The 17,853-nt window shown below is 47.1% G+C and overlaps 1 protein-coding gene across 2 annotated transcripts; it reads left to right on the top strand.

Annotated features, from left to right (window-relative positions):
• Positions 1-739: 739 nt before the first annotated feature.
• On the top strand, positions 740-7,125 carry LOC125534712 (cell number regulator 2-like). Of its 2 annotated transcripts, none has more exons than XM_087539353.1 (3): positions 740-812; positions 6,547-6,633; positions 6,833-7,125. In XM_087539353.1, exons 1-3 carry the CDS (start codon positions 740-742, stop codon positions 7,123-7,125), a joined length of 453 nt encoding a protein of 150 aa, XP_087395479.1. The 2 variants fall into 2 exon arrangements, with proteins under 2 accessions (XP_087395479.1, XP_048553811.2); XM_048697854.2 differs by having other exon boundaries at positions 6,547-6,618.
• The last annotated feature ends 10,728 nt before the right edge of the window (positions 7,126-17,853 follow it).

Consider the following 17,853-nt stretch of genomic DNA (forward strand, 5'->3'; position numbering starts at 1 on the left):
CATTGCAGCTTTGTCATCAACAGTCTCACGCCGTGCATTTGCTTCTCCTCGTGTGCAGTTCCCTCTCAGTGCCAAGGTTCCCCCTTGTTGAGCCCGGCGTTGCATGTTGGCGGTGCTCTGGTTTGGTCTTCCCGATGGCAACGGTGGCGGTTATTCATCTTAGCTCTTGGAGAGCGTCTGTATCTTCCGACGGATCGGCACCTCATGCCAGGCGAGGGGACAGGGAGCCCCTTTCGGATATGGAGGAGGTTGTATCTGTTTTGGCCGTAGCCCATGGAGCTGACAACATGTTCTTCCAATCTGCTAGTGGTGTCTCCTCAAGGCCTTCCTGGTGTCACTGAGCGATGGATTGTGATCGGTGGAGGGCTTCATCCTCTTCAAGCTGCTCCTGGGCTTTAGTTTTCTTCATCTTTGCTTGTAGGTTGTATGAAGCTAGTTAGCTGTTGCAGAGCACTATGTATCTCTTAGCTGTTTTGTTTTTCTGCTCCAGTAAGTGGGTTGATGCTGTAATCCTGACCGGTTGATGGCTTTGTTAATTCAAAGGCGGGCTCGACTTGAGCCTTTATTCTAAAAAAAGAGAAACGGGCCGGAATAACCCACCGGCTCCGGACGCCCTTAAATACACGCCCCACCACAGACACGGTCATACACACACACACAAGAACGACAAGCTTCTTTATAGTTGTCCGGCGAGCTCCTACAACCACGAGTCTCGTGGCGCGGGTGGCGAGGCAGCCCCATGGCCAGCCGCAATGTTAACGGCGCGGCATGGTCCATGGGCCTCTGCGGCTGCTGCGACGACATCGGTGGCTGTTAGACTGTATAGCCTCTGTATTTACACGTGTATATTGTAACGTTGTATCTCTCTCATTATATATATGTGATAAGACACCCCTGAAGGGTTGTGCTGGTTTCCCCCAAACCTATTGTCTCACATGGTATCAGACTAGGTTACGTACGCTTCCTCCCAAACCCTTGCCAGCACCGCCGCCGCCACCGCCGCCGCAGCGTCTCTCTCTCCGGGTCGCATCGCCACCATGTCTTGCGCAGCTGCGTCCGGATCCACCACCGTCGGCTTCTTGCCGGCCTCCCTTGCGGCGCTTCTATCCCGGCCGCTGGACGCCGCCCCTATGTAGGCTCCGCTCGGGACGCGGAGCGTGGGCTCCCTCTTCGCGCTTCCACCGGCTGCCTCGTCGCCCGGACGGATGCTTACGGTGCACACCACCGCCACCCCATCCGCCCTTTCTGCCGCGACCGCCGTCTTGCCTTTGCCGCTGGTGGACGGAGTCCGCCATGATGGCGGGTCTTGCGGTATCGGCCCCGGCCGCCGCGCCCTTTGCACCCACGCCGGCTGCGCCTCTGACTGTCTCCACGGTGTCCGCACCTCAGCCAGTCTCCTCGATGGGATCGCAGCCACCGCCGCCGTTTCAGTTCGGCCATCTCATCATCATTAAGTTGTCATCGGACAATTACATCTTCTAGCGAGCGCAGGTTCTTCCGCTCCTTGGGAGCCATTACCTGCTTGGCTACGTCGACAGCTCTCTCCCTTGCCAGCCCGCGCTGGTGGACAGCGTGCACAGTCCGGTCTATAATCCGGCCCACCGTGTCTGGACGGGGCCGGACTAGGCGAACCTCTCCTCCATCTAGGCGTCGCTCTCTCCATTGTCGCCGGGCTTGTCGTCTTCGCTAAGACGTCTCATGAGGCATGGACCATCCTCGAGCGCTCGTTTGCGGCGCAGTCATAGGCGCGTGTTTTTGCGCTTCGTCGTCGGCTTGGCGAGTGTGAGAAGCTTGACTCCATGGCCGTGGAGTTCTATAACAAGGTCAAGGGCCTTGCTGACACGTTGGCCTCCATTGGACAACCGCTCACCGATTCCGAGTTCAACTCATTCATCGTCAATGGGCTCGACGAGGAGTATGATGCTTTGGTTGAGATCATTAACGAGCGGGGCAACTCAACCCCCATGATGGCACATGAGGTTTACTCTCGCCTCCTCCTCACTGAGCAGCATGTCGAGGCGCGCCGCTCCAAGGCCAGTCACAGCTCCCTCTCTGCGAACGCCGCCACTAAGGGTGGCCGCAACTCGTCCAAGGGGCCGCCGCCTGCTTCGTCTTCATCATCTTCGGTTCCCCCGCGTCTGCAACCCTACCAGGGGCAGGTGGTCAACGCGTGTGTCAGTTGTGTGGCTTTGAGGGGCACTGGGCCTCCAAGTGTCACAAACGCTTCGAGCGGAGTTTTCTTGGTCTTGGCAATGATGGCAAGGACACACACAACTTTGCACGTCAGGTTGCCATGGCTGATCGTCCGGTGCCGCAGAAGCAACAAGGACAACACGGACACACTCAATCCTACTCCATCGATCCCCACTGGTACATGGACTCTGGGGCGATGGTGCACCTGACGAGCGAGATGGGGAAGCTTCACACTCATGAACCCTATCATGGCTCCGACAAGATCCACACCGCCAATGGAGCAGGTATGCACATCTCTCATATTGGTCAAGCATCTCTTCTCACTAGACATGCCAATAGGAGTCTTCAGCTTCGCAATGTTCTTAGAGTTCCATCTGTGACACACGTAATCTTCTTTCAGTTCCTAAACTCACACGTGATAATAATGTGCTTTGTGAATTTCATCCTTTTGATCTTTTTATTAAGGATCGGGGCACGAGGGACATTCTTCTTAGTGGGCGGCTGTGCCAGGGCCTCTACCGTCTGGAGCATCCTGGCGTCGCTCGCGTTTTCAGTGGAGTTCGGGTATCTCCGTCACAGTGGCATGCTCGTCTTGGTCACCCGGCCACACCTATCGTCCGTCATGTTTTGCGTCGTCATGAGCTTCCTAGCATGTCTAGTAATAAAGATGTAGCAGTGTGTGATGCTGCTCAGCAGGGGAAGAGTCATCAACTTCCTTTTTCGGAGTCCATTCCTAGGGTGAAACATCCTTTAGAACTTGTGTTTTTAGATGTCTGGGCTCCTGCTCAAACTTCTGTCAGTAGTCACAATTATTATATCAGCTTCGTTGATGCTTATAGTCCCTTTACCTGACTTCATCTTATTAAACGTAAATCTGATATGTTCGACATTTTTGTTCAGTTTCAAAAACATGTTGAACGCCTTCTCAACCACAAAATTGTTCATGTCCAGTCGGACTGGGGGAGGGCGAGTATCGCAATCTCAACTCCTTTTTTCAGTCGCTTGGGATTGCTCACCATTTAGCATGTTCACATACACATCAGCAGAATGGTTCAGTAGAACGTAAGCATCGTCACATTGTTGAAGCTGGTCTTACTCTTTTGGCCCATGCATCGGTTCCTTTTCGCTTTTGGAGTGATGCTTTCACCACTGCATGTTTTCTCATCAACCGTACTCCTACTCGTGTTTTGAACATGAAGACTCCCATTGAAGTTCTCGTTAATGAACAACCCGATTACACTTTCTTCAAGGTTTTTGGGTGCGCCTGTTGGCCGCATCACCGTCCATATAACAAGCGCAAGCTTGAGTTTCGCTACAAGAAGTGTATTTTTCTTGGTTACAGCTCTCTTCATAAAGGATACAAATGTCTTCATGTTCTCACTAATCGTGTTTATATATCTCGGGATGTCGTGTTTGATGAGCATGTTTTTCCCTTTGCCAAACTTCCTGTGTCCACCGATGAACCACCATCCATGCATTCATCCTCTATTGCCTCTGACCAATTTGATGATGTTGCATATTCTCCTATATTGTTGCCTAATCATGGTGCAGGCACTGGACGTGGGGCTTGCTTGGAGATTTTAGAGGCGCCCTCGCCTTCTTCGTCGCCCTCGCCTTCATCGACGGCACCTCCAGTTGTGCACGTCGATCGCATGGCGCCGCTGCATGGCCTCGGGACTCGTGCCCATGTACGACCCCTCGATGACTCAGTGCTGCTGCCCGCCTCATCGCCCCTGGCCTCTGGGCCTGCTTCATCGCCCGCCCGGCCCATGACGCCGGCCACGCCTACCGCGCCTGGGCCGGCCTCGCTTCTGGAGACCGAGCCACTGTCCCTGGGACCGGCCTCTCCCGGGCCGTCGCCTAGCACCGGATCTCCCGAGTCGCCTGGCACCGGGTCCCCCGCGTCGTCGCAGCCACCGCCTGGTCCCCTGCTGACCGGGCCATCTCCGTCGCCTTCGCCCAGCCCGGCTCCTGCTGCGGGCTCTTCTGGCGCTTCTCCGCCGTCGTCAACAACTTCGACGGCTCCGGCTGCTGCTCTACATCCACATACGCGCAGCCCTAGTGGCATTTTTCAGCCTAAGCAATGTCACGATGGTACAGTTGCCTGGTTAGCTGCATGCATGACTGCTGCCCTTGCGGATCCTCCTCCGAGCCGCGCACGTATCAAGCTGCTATGCGCATTCCTCATTGGAGAGAGGCCATGGAGCAGGAGTATGAAGCTCTCATTCGCAATAAGACATGGACTCTTCTTCCTCCACCGTCGCGGGTTAATGTCATTGATTCTAAATGGGTTTTAAAGTGACGAGGCATTCTGATGGGTCCATTGAGCGCTACAAAGCTCGTCTTGTTGCTCATGGTTTTCGACAACGTTTTGGTCTTGACTATGAAGACACCTTCAGTCCAGTGGTCAAGTCTACTACCACCAGGCTTCTTCTCTCTCTTGCTGTTACCCGAGGTTGGTTTCTTCGTCAGCTTGATGTCCAAAATGCCTTCCTCCATGGTGTGTTGGAGGAGGAGGTCTATATGTGCCAGCCTCCCGGTTTTTCTGATCCGGATCGTCCTGGACATCTCTGTCGTCTATCCAAGGCACTTTATGGTCTGAAGCAAGCCCCCCGTGCTTGGCATGCTCGTCTTGCAATGGCTCTTCATGCTCATGGTTTTGCATCGTCTACTGCTGACTCCTCACTATTTCTTCTACAGAGGCCTGAGGTTACTATGTACTTGTTGGTCTATGTGGATGATATTATTCTGGTCAGTTCCTCTCAGTCCGCTGCTACAGCTCTTGTTCGCTCACTTGGTGCTGATTTTGCGGTCAAGGACCTTGGGAAGCTTCACTACTTCCTTGGTGTGGAGGTTACTTCTCGGGCTGATGGTCTTGTCATGACGCAGTAGAAGTACTCCTTGGATTTGTTGCAGCGGGCTGGGATGCTTAAGTGCAAACCGATGACTACACCCATGTCTACCACTGACAAGATCACTGCTGTTGATGGTGAGCTTCTGTCTTCTGCTAATGCGACAGTTTACAGGAGTATTGTCGGTGGTCTTCAGTACTTGACGATCACACGACCGGACATCTCTTTTGCTGTCAACCGAGTTTGCCAGTATCTGCAGTCACCCCGTGACACTCATTGGTCTGCTGTTAAGCGCATCTTGCGCTACATTCGATTCACGGTGTCTCACGGTTTGCATATTCGACCGACCTCCTCTGGATGTCTCTCAGCATATTATGATGCGGATTGGGCTGGCAATCCGGATGACCGGCGATCTACGGGGGGTTATGCTGTGTTCTTTGGTTCTAATCTGATCGCCTGGAGTGCTCGGAAATAGGCCACTGTCTCACGTAGCAGTACTGAAGCTGAGTATAAGGCTGTGGCCAATGCCACTTCGGAGATTATCTGAGTACAGTCATTGCTTCGTGAATTGGGTATATCCCAACCACAGTCTCCTGTCCTTTGGTGTGATAACATCGATGCTACATACCTCTCTGCAAATCCGGTATTCCATGCCCGAACAAAACACATTGAAATTGACTATCACTTTGTGCGTGAACGTGTCTCTCAGAAGCAACTACAGATCAAGTTCATCTCTTCTAAGGATCAACTTGCAGACATCTTCACCAAGCCATTGCCTCTACCACAGTTTGAGGGTTGCCGGCGCAATCTTACCCTTCTAGATTCTTTAGGAAGTGGCTAAGATTGAGGGAGGATGTTAGACTATATAGCCTCTGTATTTACACGTGTATATTGTAACGTTGTATCCCTCTCATTATATATATGTGATAGGCCACCTTAGAGGGTTGTGCCGGTTTCCCCCAAACCTATTGTCTCACAGTGGCTGTAAGCTTAGCTTCATCCTCCCCGGTCAACTAGAGCAACACTGCTACTCCCTCTCTATACCTGTGATGAATAACGCTTCATATATAATTTGCTCAACACTAAGACACGCTCTGAAACAAACCAAGAAGGAATCCGTTCGATGAAACTAGAAAAAAAATTACTCACAGTTTTCACATGGTCCCTTTTACCTCTTCTTTGCATATGAGAGATAAGAGTATGTAATAGATCCTAGCCTTTGATTTTACTAAGTGGTGGGTCTAAGTCGTTGTTACTTTGTTACCTCCGGTTTAAAAAGAAGAGGTAGGAGGGGCCATGTTAAACTTGCTCCTATATAATAGATCTGAGATGTTGATTTTATTAAGCAGTGGGTTCAAGTAATTCTTACCATCTTAACTTCCATGTGAAAAGAAGAGATAAGAGAACCACTGTTAAAATTGCTCAAAAAGAGACTGGAAACATACTGCTATAAAAAACTAGAAACCATTTGTCATGACCGGCCTGCGTGTCCTGGATGCAGGCTTCCTCACCTGGTGCTTCCCGTGCATCACCTTTGGGAGGATCGCCGAGATCGTCGATGAGGGGGAGATACATGAGTTTTCTTTCTGTCTCTCTATTAGTACTTCCTCTGTGAACTATTATACCAAGACATTTTAGATCACTAGAGATGGTACTACCTTTTTTTTTGCGATAACTACTAGTCTACTATACTACTTTTAATAAATAACTGAGCGATCGAGGGGTAACTTGTTGTGGGGTTGATGTGCGTGCATAATTGGTGGCCGGCCGGGATGATCGCTCATCAGCATGCTGTGCGAGCGGGTCCTTGTACGTGCTGATGTGCATGACCACGGGGTTGGGCATGGGTCTCTACTCCTGCTTCTACCGGTACAAGCTGCGGAGGGCCTACGGGCTCGCGGAGAAGCCCTGCGCCGACTGCTGCGTCCACTTCTTCTGCGGGGCCTGCGCCCTCTGCCAGGGGTACCGCGAGCTCAAGAACCGGGGATTCCACATGCACTTGGGATGGCAAGCCAATGCCGAGAGGATGGGGATCGGGACGACCGTCGCGCCCCACGTGGACCCCGGGATGACTCGTTAATCACTTATACGATGCCAGTACGTGTGTTGATCGGTTGAGTCGATCGATAGTGTGTGCTTTCTCATGTAATAAGTCGTTTCAATTTCTCCGTACGCCCCCTACCACCACCATCGTGTGTCGGTCCACTAGTAGAAAGAAAGACTTTCGTTCGGGCCTGGCCAGCCCATTAGTCCCGATTCTTATACGAACCGAGACCAATGGGTGCATTCGTCCCGGTTCGTGAGCCCAGGTCACTAGTAGAAAATAGGGCTTTGGTCCAGGCCGGGTCAGCCCATTAGTCCTAGTTCAGTACAGAACCGGGACAAATGGGGGCATTGGTCCCGGTTCGTGAGCCCAGGGGGCCGGCCGGGCCACGTGGGCCATTGGTCCCGGTTCATCTGGACCTTTTGGTCCCGATTGGTGGGATGAACCGGGACCAATGGGCCTCGCTCCTGGCCCACAACCATTGGTCCCGGTTTGTGCCTCAAACCGGGACTAAAGATTAGACCTTCAGTCCCGGTTTGAGGCACGAACCGGGACTAATGGGGTTGAGACCTTTAGTCCCGGTTCGTGCCACGAACCGGTGCTAAAGATCCCATTTTCAAACTCTACCCCCCCTGGATCGCCTTTTTCAGTTTTAAAAAAAATAAAAGAAAATGATGGAAATGTCAAAAAAATAAAAGAAAATAAGTTTCCCATGTGATATGTGGTCTAGTTGTTGGGAAAATTTGCAAATGTGAATTTTGACTTTATTTGCAAAATCTCTCTGAAATTTGTAAAAATGGGCATAACTTTTGCATACTAACTAGGATGAAAAAGTTTTTTATATGAAAAATCATCTACTCGAAAAGTTACATCCAAATTTAACGGGGGGAACTTTGTTAAACATTTTCAAAATCCTCAAAAACCTAATAGAAAAAAAGTTACGGGGCTTTTAAGATCTAGACTGAAAAAAATCGAAAAAAATTCAAACAGTGGGCAAACTGTGGTCAAACAATGGTCAAACTAATTATTCTAGAATATTAGTGTTACTAAATAATTATTTCAGTTATTTCAATTTTGGTCAAATCTGGTCAAACTGTGGTCAAACAATGGTCAAACTAATTATTCAAGAAATATTAGTGTTACTAAATAATTATTGTTTTTTAAAACAATAGTTTCAAAATAAAACTATGAAATGTGTCACTTCATGCTCAAGCAAAATTCTTGAAGGTTAATAGGATTGACATCTTAGTATTGTCAGGAAAACAACAAGTGCAGACTTGGAGCGAGGGAGAATAGAACCCGAAAGTTAAGCGTGCTCAGGCTGGGGGAGTGGGAGGATGGGTGACTGTTTGGGAAGTTAGATGATTTGGAATGATGAGGGGTGACTAAAGGATAAATTGAGAAGTGATGAGGGGTGGTGATTACAGACTAGAGATTAAAAAAATTCAGAAATTTAAAAAACAAAAAAATTAAAAAAAATCAAAAAGAAAATCATAAAATTTCCTTACCAACCGGGACTAAAGGTGGAGCTCCACGTGGCCGCGCCCTTTAGTCTCGGTTCTGGATTTAACCGGGACTAAAGGGAGAGGCATTAGTATCGACCCTTTAGTCCCGGTTCCAGAACCGGGATTAAAGGCCCTTATGAACCGGGACTGAAGGCCCTTTTTCTACTAGTGGGTGGCCGGCCGGGTCCTCGTGGGATTTGGTCCCGGTTCGTCTAGACCCATTTGTTCCGGTTCTAGGCACGAACCGGGACCAATGGGCCTCACTTCTAGCCACAGACCGGGACAAATGATTTGTCTATATATATATATATATATATATATATATAGCCGATCGCCGACGAGCAGAGCACTCCACACTGCTCTGTTTTTTGCTAACCAGCGAGGGGAGGGCATTTGGGTGCTCTAGCTCACCTCCTATGCACATGAGGTGTTCGATGAAATGTCCGAGCCACATTAGTTAATATTTCTTCTCTCGAAATTCGACCTCCGAGCTCCATTTTCCCTGAGATTTTTCTAGGTTTAGCGGTCCATCACATCCATCCCCGTCTTCACCGCCGTCGATAGCCCGCGCCGATCTCGCCGCCGGCACCACCGTGGTGAATCTCTTGTTCTTATCTTCTTTCTGAAAGGAAAAAAAATCTTACTTGAGATAAATACTTGTCTAATTTTCTTACTTTTATTATTCCTTGTTATTATATAGTGCGATGGTTCTGGTATCCGCCCCTGTCGGCCCTCGTCCTGTCTATGATTCGGATGTGGTATATATTATCTTTTTATAACTATTTGGTTCATTTATTCTTTATGACAATTATGCCGACCAACGTAACATAGATTTTATTTATGTAGGAGGTGGTTGAACTGGAAATTCCAACCAACCCTATTGTTGATAGGTTAAATTTAGTTGAAGAAGAAAACAATTACTTGAAGGAAAAAATAAAAAAATTGAGAAAGAGAAGATGATATTGGAGTTGCATGTTGCGGATGTCGCCGATGATCACAAAATCAAGATGGATGCAATGCGGTTGAAGATTAGAAAGATTAGAAAATATGCTATTCATACCGAGGCTTGGTATTATTATGCCGTTGGATCAATTGTTACCTTAGTTGTAATTATGATCGCATTTGTTGTTGCATTAAAAGGTTTTACATAGTTTCAATGTATGGTTTAACTAGATGCTCTGGAGAGCTATATGTTGTTCAATTTGAACTATGTATGTACTTTGGTTTTAATATGATGATGAACTACTATTAATTTGGTCACTTATCTATCCATGTTCATTTGTAGTGCTTTTCAATTTCAAGGTCTTATAGCTGAAAAAAATCAGTAAATGCATGAAAAATAACAAATGAAGTCAGAAATGATTGAAAATTAATGATGTAGCTTTGAATGGTGAACACAGAGAAACTATGGAGTTCAAATAAGTTCAAAGAAATGAAATCCCTTTGTAACAGACGAGTTTCCGTATGAAACCCTGATATTTCGAAAGAGATTGTCCGTTTTGTACACGAAGTGTCATCCAGTTTTTGCCATAAGCCTCTCTACTTTCTTTCACATGCTATGTGGGTGAAATGATGATACCATGCCAACTTTCAACCTTTTCAGAGTTCATTTATAGTGCTTTTCAATTTCAGGGTCTTATAGCTGAAAAAATTAGTAAATGCATGAAAAATAACAAATGAAGTCAGAAAGGGTTGAAAATTGATGATGTGTCTTTGAATGGTGCATTTTGAACACAGAAAAAGTATGGAGTTCAAATAAGTTTAAAAAAAAATGAAATCCCTTTGTAACAGATGAGTTTCCATATGAAACCCTCATACTTCGAAAGAGATTGTCCGTTTTGTACACGAAGTGCATCCAGTTTTTGCCGTAAGCCCCTCTACTTTCTTGCACATGCTATGTGGGTGAAATGATGATATCATGCCAACTTTTAACCTTTTTAGAGTTCATTTGAAATGCTTTTAAATTTCAGGATCTTATAGCTCAAAATAATCAGTAAATGCATGAAAATTTAATAGCAAAAAGAATTATCATAAAATAAAATAAATAAGTAAATTTGAAACAAAATAATATAAACTTTAATAAAATATATAAGGAGATACAAAATAAAATAAACTTTAATAACATAAATAAAATTTATGAAACTAAAATTATCAAAGTATTTTCTGTTCAAAACATTATAAGCAACCTCTAAAATTTATGAAACTAAAACTATATAAAATTGATGCAACTAAAATTATCAAAGTATTTTATGTTCAAAATCATTAAAAGCAAAAAGAATTTTCATAAAGAACTTTTTTTTGTTAGAACCTTTAATAGCAAAAAGAATTATCATAAAATAAAATAAATAAGTAATTAGAAATAAAATAAAATAAATAAGTATTTTGTTGTAAGTAGGAACAAAAAAAATAAAGCAAAAAAGAAAACAAAAAACTAGGAAAAAATAAAAAAAAATTGCCACCTACTGGGCCACCACGGCCTGAATACGACTAGAAACCCATCCATGGGCCAGGATTCAGGTCCGCGGAAGGCCCAGTAGGCCCATCAGGCATAGCAGTCACAATTAGGCCCGTAAGCTTGCAATGGAGAGGAGCTCGAGAGGGGTGCGGCAGTGGGGCTTATAAACCACTACGCGCCCCTTTCAACTAGCGAGGTGGGACTAAACTCCCATCACCACCCCGTTGTGCAAGACCTTTCGTCCCGGTTGGTGGCACCAACCGGGACTAAAGGGGTACATTGGTACCGGTTCGTGGCACCAACCGAAACCAATGCCCTAAAAAGAGACATTTGGTCCCGGTTGGTGGCATCAACCGGGACTAAAGGGGGCATGGTCCCGATTGGTGCCACGAACCGGTACCAATGCCCTGGATATATAAGAAAAACACTTAGCAGTTTCGACCAAATCCATCACTTCTTCCCCCGACGCCCCTGCTCCTCCTCGCTGTCGCCGCCCGACGCCCCTGCTCCACCTTGTCGTCGCCGCCGTCACTGACGCCGTCAGGCTGCTCGACGTCACCGTCGCCACTGCCACCGACACCGTCAGGCTGCTCAACGTCGTCGTCGTCGCCGCCGCCACCGACACCGTCAGGCTGCTCAACGTTGTCGCTGCAGCCGCTGACGCCCTCTACCCCGATGACGGCGTCGACCCTCGCGCCCCTGCCGGCCCCGACGCGCCACCCACCGTGCCCCGCCGCCCTCTGTGAGCACCAGCCTGCTCCCGCGCCCCTCCCCTGTCCCGCGCCCCAGTGCCCCTGCCCTGCCCCGCCGGCGCCGGCGCCAGCCCCTCCGCCCCTGCGCCATTCTAGCTATTAGATTTTTAGATGTTTTTTAGATGTTTTTAGATGCTATTTTTAGATGTTTTTACATGTTTTTAGATTATTTTAGTTTATGTTTAGTTTAGTTTTAAGATTAGGAAAATTTCAGATGTATAGTTATATTTATTTAGATGTATAGTTAATTTAGATGTTCTAATTTGTTCATAAAAATTGTGCACTTTTGTATAGAAACTTTATTTTTTTCATATGTACGAAAATGTAGAATGAAAACGAAAACAAACATATAAGAAAAAACAAAGGGAAAAAATGAAAAAGGACCCGCGGCGAAGCAAGTCTTTTTTTAAGGTAGTTCTTTGTTAAAGTGAGGGGGGACGTCCGGAGCACCCCCCAGCCCTCCCGCTCGACCAAAACTCTCGAGGACACCCAAACCCTAGAAAAAAACGATGTCAGTCTCCTACCTCCTCCCGCCGCGCCCCTACCCGATCGACAAACTCTCTTGAGGTCACCCAAATTTACCAAGTTAAAATAGCGTTGTCGTCGAGGCCACCCCGAACCCTTGAAGCGTTGTTGAGGCCACCCCAAACCCTTGAAGCGTTGCCGAGGCCACCCCAAACCCTAGAGAAACGTCGAGGCCAGGCCACTAATATGATTCCTTATTGTGCTTAGCTAGCTAGTTCAACGTTTGCCACTAATATATCCATTTGTCATGTTTGAATAATAATTGCCATGTTGTAAATATTTGCAGAAACTATGGATCCGCACCCCTGAGACGAAGCAAAATAAGCGGTGTTGGGGGAGATAATCGCACACGGAAGTGATGCCGTCTTGTCGTTTCTCAACGACACATGCACCGATGGTCTGGAAAGATAGGATGAAGAAGCAGGCTACGACGATGATCAAACAATGGAGGAGGAAGGACACCGTGATGACGGCTCCAGTGACCGAATGGAGGGGGAAGGACACCGTGATGACGGCTCCGGTGACCGAATGGAGGGGGAAGGACACCGTGATGACAGCTCCGGCGACCGAATGGAGGGGGAAGGACACCGTGATGACGGCTCCGGTGACCGAACGGAGTCCGACCAGGTATATATATTAATTAATTAAGCATGTGCTGACTATAGCTAATTAATGCATTAATTGTTTTTGGTATGTACACATATTAACTCTCTTCTTTTTCTTCTTTTCTAGCCCTCCGGATCGAGCAACACTTCGGCAACGAGACGAGGCCCGAAGAGAAAGTTGCGCGCGGATGAAAGTTACACGATCATCGAAATTGATCGCGCTGGCCAACCGATTAAACCCCTCCGGACCAAGCAAAACTTTAATGCTCAGTGCAGGGTTCTAGTTAGGGACATGATCCCGATCAGCATCGAGCAATGGTTGAAGCCTAAGGACAAAGACTCTCAGGTGTCTTATGTCAGCGATAGGCAGAAAGCTGATCTTTGGACCGCACTGCAGGAAAATTTCACCTTCCCACCAGAGGAGGATCTAGAGAATCCAGTTAAAAAGCCAATGATCAAGGCTTATACTCTTAAGAAGATGGCTGAGCTATTGAGGAGGTGGAAGAATGAGCTGAAATCATCGTTTGTCGACCAAGACAGGACTCCAGAATTCATTGGCCGTTTTGAGATGATCAAAGATCAGTGGCCCGCATTTATCACCAGAAAGAAATCTGAGAGAGCAGCGAAGATGTCAGCGATAGACAAGAAAAATGCTGCAAAGAAGAAGCATCACCATCGCACGGGGTCAGGTGGCTACCTGAAAGCCCGGCCGTTGTGGGACAAGGCTGAGAATGACCTCATTGATAAAGGGATCGAACCAGAGACGCGACGCTGGCCAGACCGTTGCAGGACTTGGTTCTTCGGGGTTGGGGAAAAATTGGACCCTGTAACAGGGAAGTGCGTGTGGACCAACGAGCAGCTGAACACACCAATCGAGAAGCTTCAGGAGTATATCGAAAAGGCGCAGCAAGGGACGTTTGTTCTGGATAAAGAGAACGACGAGCTCACAGAGGCCCTCAGGAATCCTGAGCACCCCGGACGGACACGAGGCACGCCAGGCTCCCTTTCGTGGAAGGCCGGATTTCCCGACGCAGGCGGTTACAGATGCCAGGAGAGGAAGAAGAAAAATGAGTTGACCCAACTACAGGCGCTGCATGCAAGCGTACAAGTGCTAGAGGAACGAGACACAGTTCACAGCACGCGACCTGCTGAAGCCACATCCGAAGCTACCCCGCCATCTCAGCGGAGAAGCAGCGTGGCTTCCATGGAGTTGCTTCGGGAGCCTGTCTTCACGGCTCCTGCTAGCTTCCTCGTGGATGCTACCAGGGAGTCTCAGCATTGCCACCTTATGGCGAAGTGGATGGAATTGAAAGTCAAGGCGGCTGTTGGCTCTGTTGCACCTCCTGAACCTAGCGCAACTTTTCACCGCCGGCCGATTCAGAAAGATATGCTAGGGTGATGGTGGATGAAAACACAGAAGGATTTGAGGACCTCCAGCTTGACCACCCTACGGGTGACAGAGAGACTCGGCTGGGTTCTTGTCTGAATACTCCATGCCTATGGAAGGAGCTCATCAACCTTCCGAACTAGATGCCTCCGCCTCCTCCTCCAGGGAGTCAGGGCACTCCGCCTCCTCCTCCGGTGAGTGATCAGGGCACCCAGCCTCCTTCTCCGGCGCGTGGCGGCACTCCGCCTCCTTCTCCGCCTGCGCCGGCGCGCCCGAGCAGCCACCAGCCTCCTCCTTCTCCGCCTCGCCAGCAAGGGCGGAAGGGACCCGCCACCGCCCCGGCTGCTCCGGCGCGTCGTAGTCCTTCTCCTCCGCCTCGTATGCAAGCACGAAAGAAAACAGCCGCAGCCGCTCCGTCTGCTCCGGCGTCTACCAGTACAGCCAGAGGCAGGAGGCAATACAGATGCGGTCCACCTCTCAAGCCTCTAGAGAAGTTACCATACGAGAGGACCATGGAAGAAAACAAGAAGATCGTGGAAAAAGAAGTGAAGGACTTCTTTGAAGGGGTGAAAGCAAAGAGACATCCACCTCCGAGGGAGAAGGTAGATGCGGTGAATGCAAAGCACACTATCGATGCCCTGAGGAAACCACCAAACTCTCCGCCGAAAACCAACTATGAGCGCGTTACTGAAAAGGTATATCTCGAAGCGGAGCGGTCGGGAAGTACTGTAAGTGATCAAAGGTTGAAAAAGAACGATGAGCAGCTGGGAAAAAATTTGCCCAGCTCGGCGAACAAGCGAACCAATCGTGCCCCCCGCTTAATGTGTCTAGCGACATCGTCGCTAATGATCCGGGGATGGTGCCCGGTTATAGAAATCTTGGAGATTACCTGCCCGACGATGTACATTATGATTTCTTGGAGGTGGACGAACACAAATACGAGTATGGGAAGCCTCTCGTCAAAGATGAAAAATCTCTAACAACGATGATGCGAAGATTCCATGATTGGTACATGAAAACCTGCAGAGAGTCTGGGGGGACAGATACTTTGTATCTGAGAGTTAAAGAGGAGCATGACCTCGTTGGAATTGATTTGTTGTAGGTTCCATTTGAGGAGTTCTTCCAGTTCTTCAATCAAAAGGCCCTTGATAAATTAACGGTCACTTGCTACTGTCTATAAGTACTACTTCTGTCATTAAGTCTCTATATATAGCTCAGCTCTTTCATTGCATGTATTTATAATTATCCTCACTATAATATGAAGATTGAAGATCGTTGAGTGCAGAAAAGCAGAAATGTATGATATTGGGTTCATTAACACAAATGTCATAGATGAATTTCAGGTTAAAAAGAGCGCCAAAGATGCCGAGGCCAACTTGCTCAAATCATTGATAATAAATCAAAACAAAGATAAAATACCCTTTCCTTACAACTTCAAATGAGTGTTACTGTCTTGTGCATATTTGGTTTCCCTTATTACTCGAGCAAGGTTATAGTAATGTAATTGATGAGTTATGCATGCGTGCGCAGCTTCCACTATATTATCCTAGAGATTAAGCTTGAGCAGGGGCTAGTAACCATCTTAGACTCGAGACGAAAAGATCCCGAGACCTATGCGGACATGACTAAAATTATCAAAGTAAGTTCAATCGATCATTATCGCGCCATATCGGCAACTTTTTGTTCATTTCGTGATATCTTAAGTAATAATTATTTTCTTTGTATTGCAGGGTTTGGAAAAAGTTCACCAAAGAAGCTCCTGGACTGCCGAAGGAGCTGCGATATACATACCCGAAAGTAAGTACTACTAGCTAGCTAGTTTCGCGCATCTCCCGTTGATTCTAGCTACTTTCATCAATGCCATTTATAACGCTTCATTATCAGTTTGATTGACCTCTATTTTTCGTAAAGTGCTTGTGGCAGGAACAAGGGAATTATTACTGTGGATACTACGTGTGCGAGTTCATCTATAACTCGACTTGCAAAGATAAGCGGGGCTACTCTAAAAGACATTTTGATGTGCGTAAGCAATAATATTCATTATTTCATTTTATTACACCATCATTTCTGTTGAGTTTCATTCATATATATGTATTAACCCCCTTCTTTAAATTAGACGTGGGAGATGCGGAATGAACTCCTACCAGAAGATCGCATGAAAGCAATTCAAGAGGAATTAGCGGGATTCTTTCTTGACCACGTCATCAATAAAGCCGGAGAATACCATGTGGAACTTGATTTCAGATGCTAGGGGTTGTATGAGATCTTACATATTGTATATGTACGTAGCCAGTAGCGTCGGATATATAATACGGAAACTTGTTGTTCGACCAATCTCTCGGAGAAAAAGAGGTCGATCACTTCTCTCGGTATGCATGACGAACTTCTGTACTTAATGGTTTCCTTCATTTTCTTACTAGCTAGCGTGTCGAGGGCCTCTTTATATGTATAGTACGTAGCGTCGACCAAGCACGGAGATAAGAGAGGACACTTCTCTCTATTAATTAATTAGCTACCTAACACAATATATGAAACACCTTAATTAACCATACAAAAACCCCAAATCCACCCCCCTTTTTAGAAAAAAAAACAAAAATCCTAGCCCCTAAACAGCTGATGTGTGGATGCCTATTGGTCCCAGTTGATGCCACCAATCGGGACTAAATGGCCTCCTGCCTAGGCTCGCAGCACCGGCCACGTGGAGGCCCATCTGTCCCGATTCGTATAAGAATTGGGACTAAAGGCCTAAACATTAGTAACGACCCTTTAGTCCTGGTTCGCCAACCGGGACAGATGGGCCTTATGAATCGGGACAAATGGCCCTTTTTTTACTAGTGGTCGTATCCATGTGTAACTTTCAACGGCATGTATCGTATGATATGTGTGTATGCCAGAACTGAAGAAGCAGACACCCACTACTGTGAAAAAAGATGTATCATTATTGGCGAGTGGAAATCGATCAACATCGACTTGTATTACTCATATATCATCATATCGACATTACTATATTGATACACAAGCCTACTCTTCTTTAGAGCAAGAATCAAAGTCCTCAATGGCATCTCGTCGGACTTGTATTAGTCATATATCGCGTAGCCAAAACTTTGTTAGTCACTTCCTGGCCGATTTTTGTAGATTAGAAGCTGGAACGGCGGTCTGGATCTGTTCTGGTCCAGCCATTACAGATTTTAATCTTGATGAAGTTTGGGTAACATAAGTTTTGCTCACAAAAATGAAAAGGGAGGGTGGAAAGTGGTAGCGGATAATCCAAAATATCCGATATTTGTATTTGAGAAAATACCAATTCGTATCTGAAACATCGGCATCCGAACCAAAATGAAAATGAAAATTATCCGTATCCGAATTGATTTAACAAATAAGAAATAAAATATGGTATGAGCTTTTGACACAAATATGGATATGGAAATGGATATATCCGTATCCGGATAAGATTATGGGAGGTAATTTTCAAAATTCTAGCCACAATATTCCAATTATCCAACATAAAAGCCAAATAAGTGGTCTGACATACTCT

Source organism: Triticum urartu, chromosome 2A (genome assembly GCF_056163025.1).
Source record: "Triticum urartu cultivar PI428250 chromosome 2A, HENAU_Tu73, whole genome shotgun sequence".
In the NCBI taxonomy this organism is placed as follows: Eukaryota; Viridiplantae; Streptophyta; class Magnoliopsida; order Poales; family Poaceae; genus Triticum; species Triticum urartu.

Bases quoted from the DNA above. Each gene is read 5' to 3' on its own strand.
- LOC125534712 (XM_087539353.1), top strand. From the start codon at position 740: ATGGCCAGCCGCAATGTTAACGGCGCGGCATGGTCCATGGGCCTCTGC. The intron at 813-6,546 runs GTTAGACTGTAT...TCCTGGATGCAG, and splicing joins CTGCGACGACATCGGTGGCT to GCTTCCTCACCTGGTGCTTC. The intron at 6,634-6,832 runs GTCTCTCTATTA...ATCGCTCATCAG, and splicing joins GATACATGAGTTTTCTTTCT to CATGCTGTGCGAGCGGGTCC.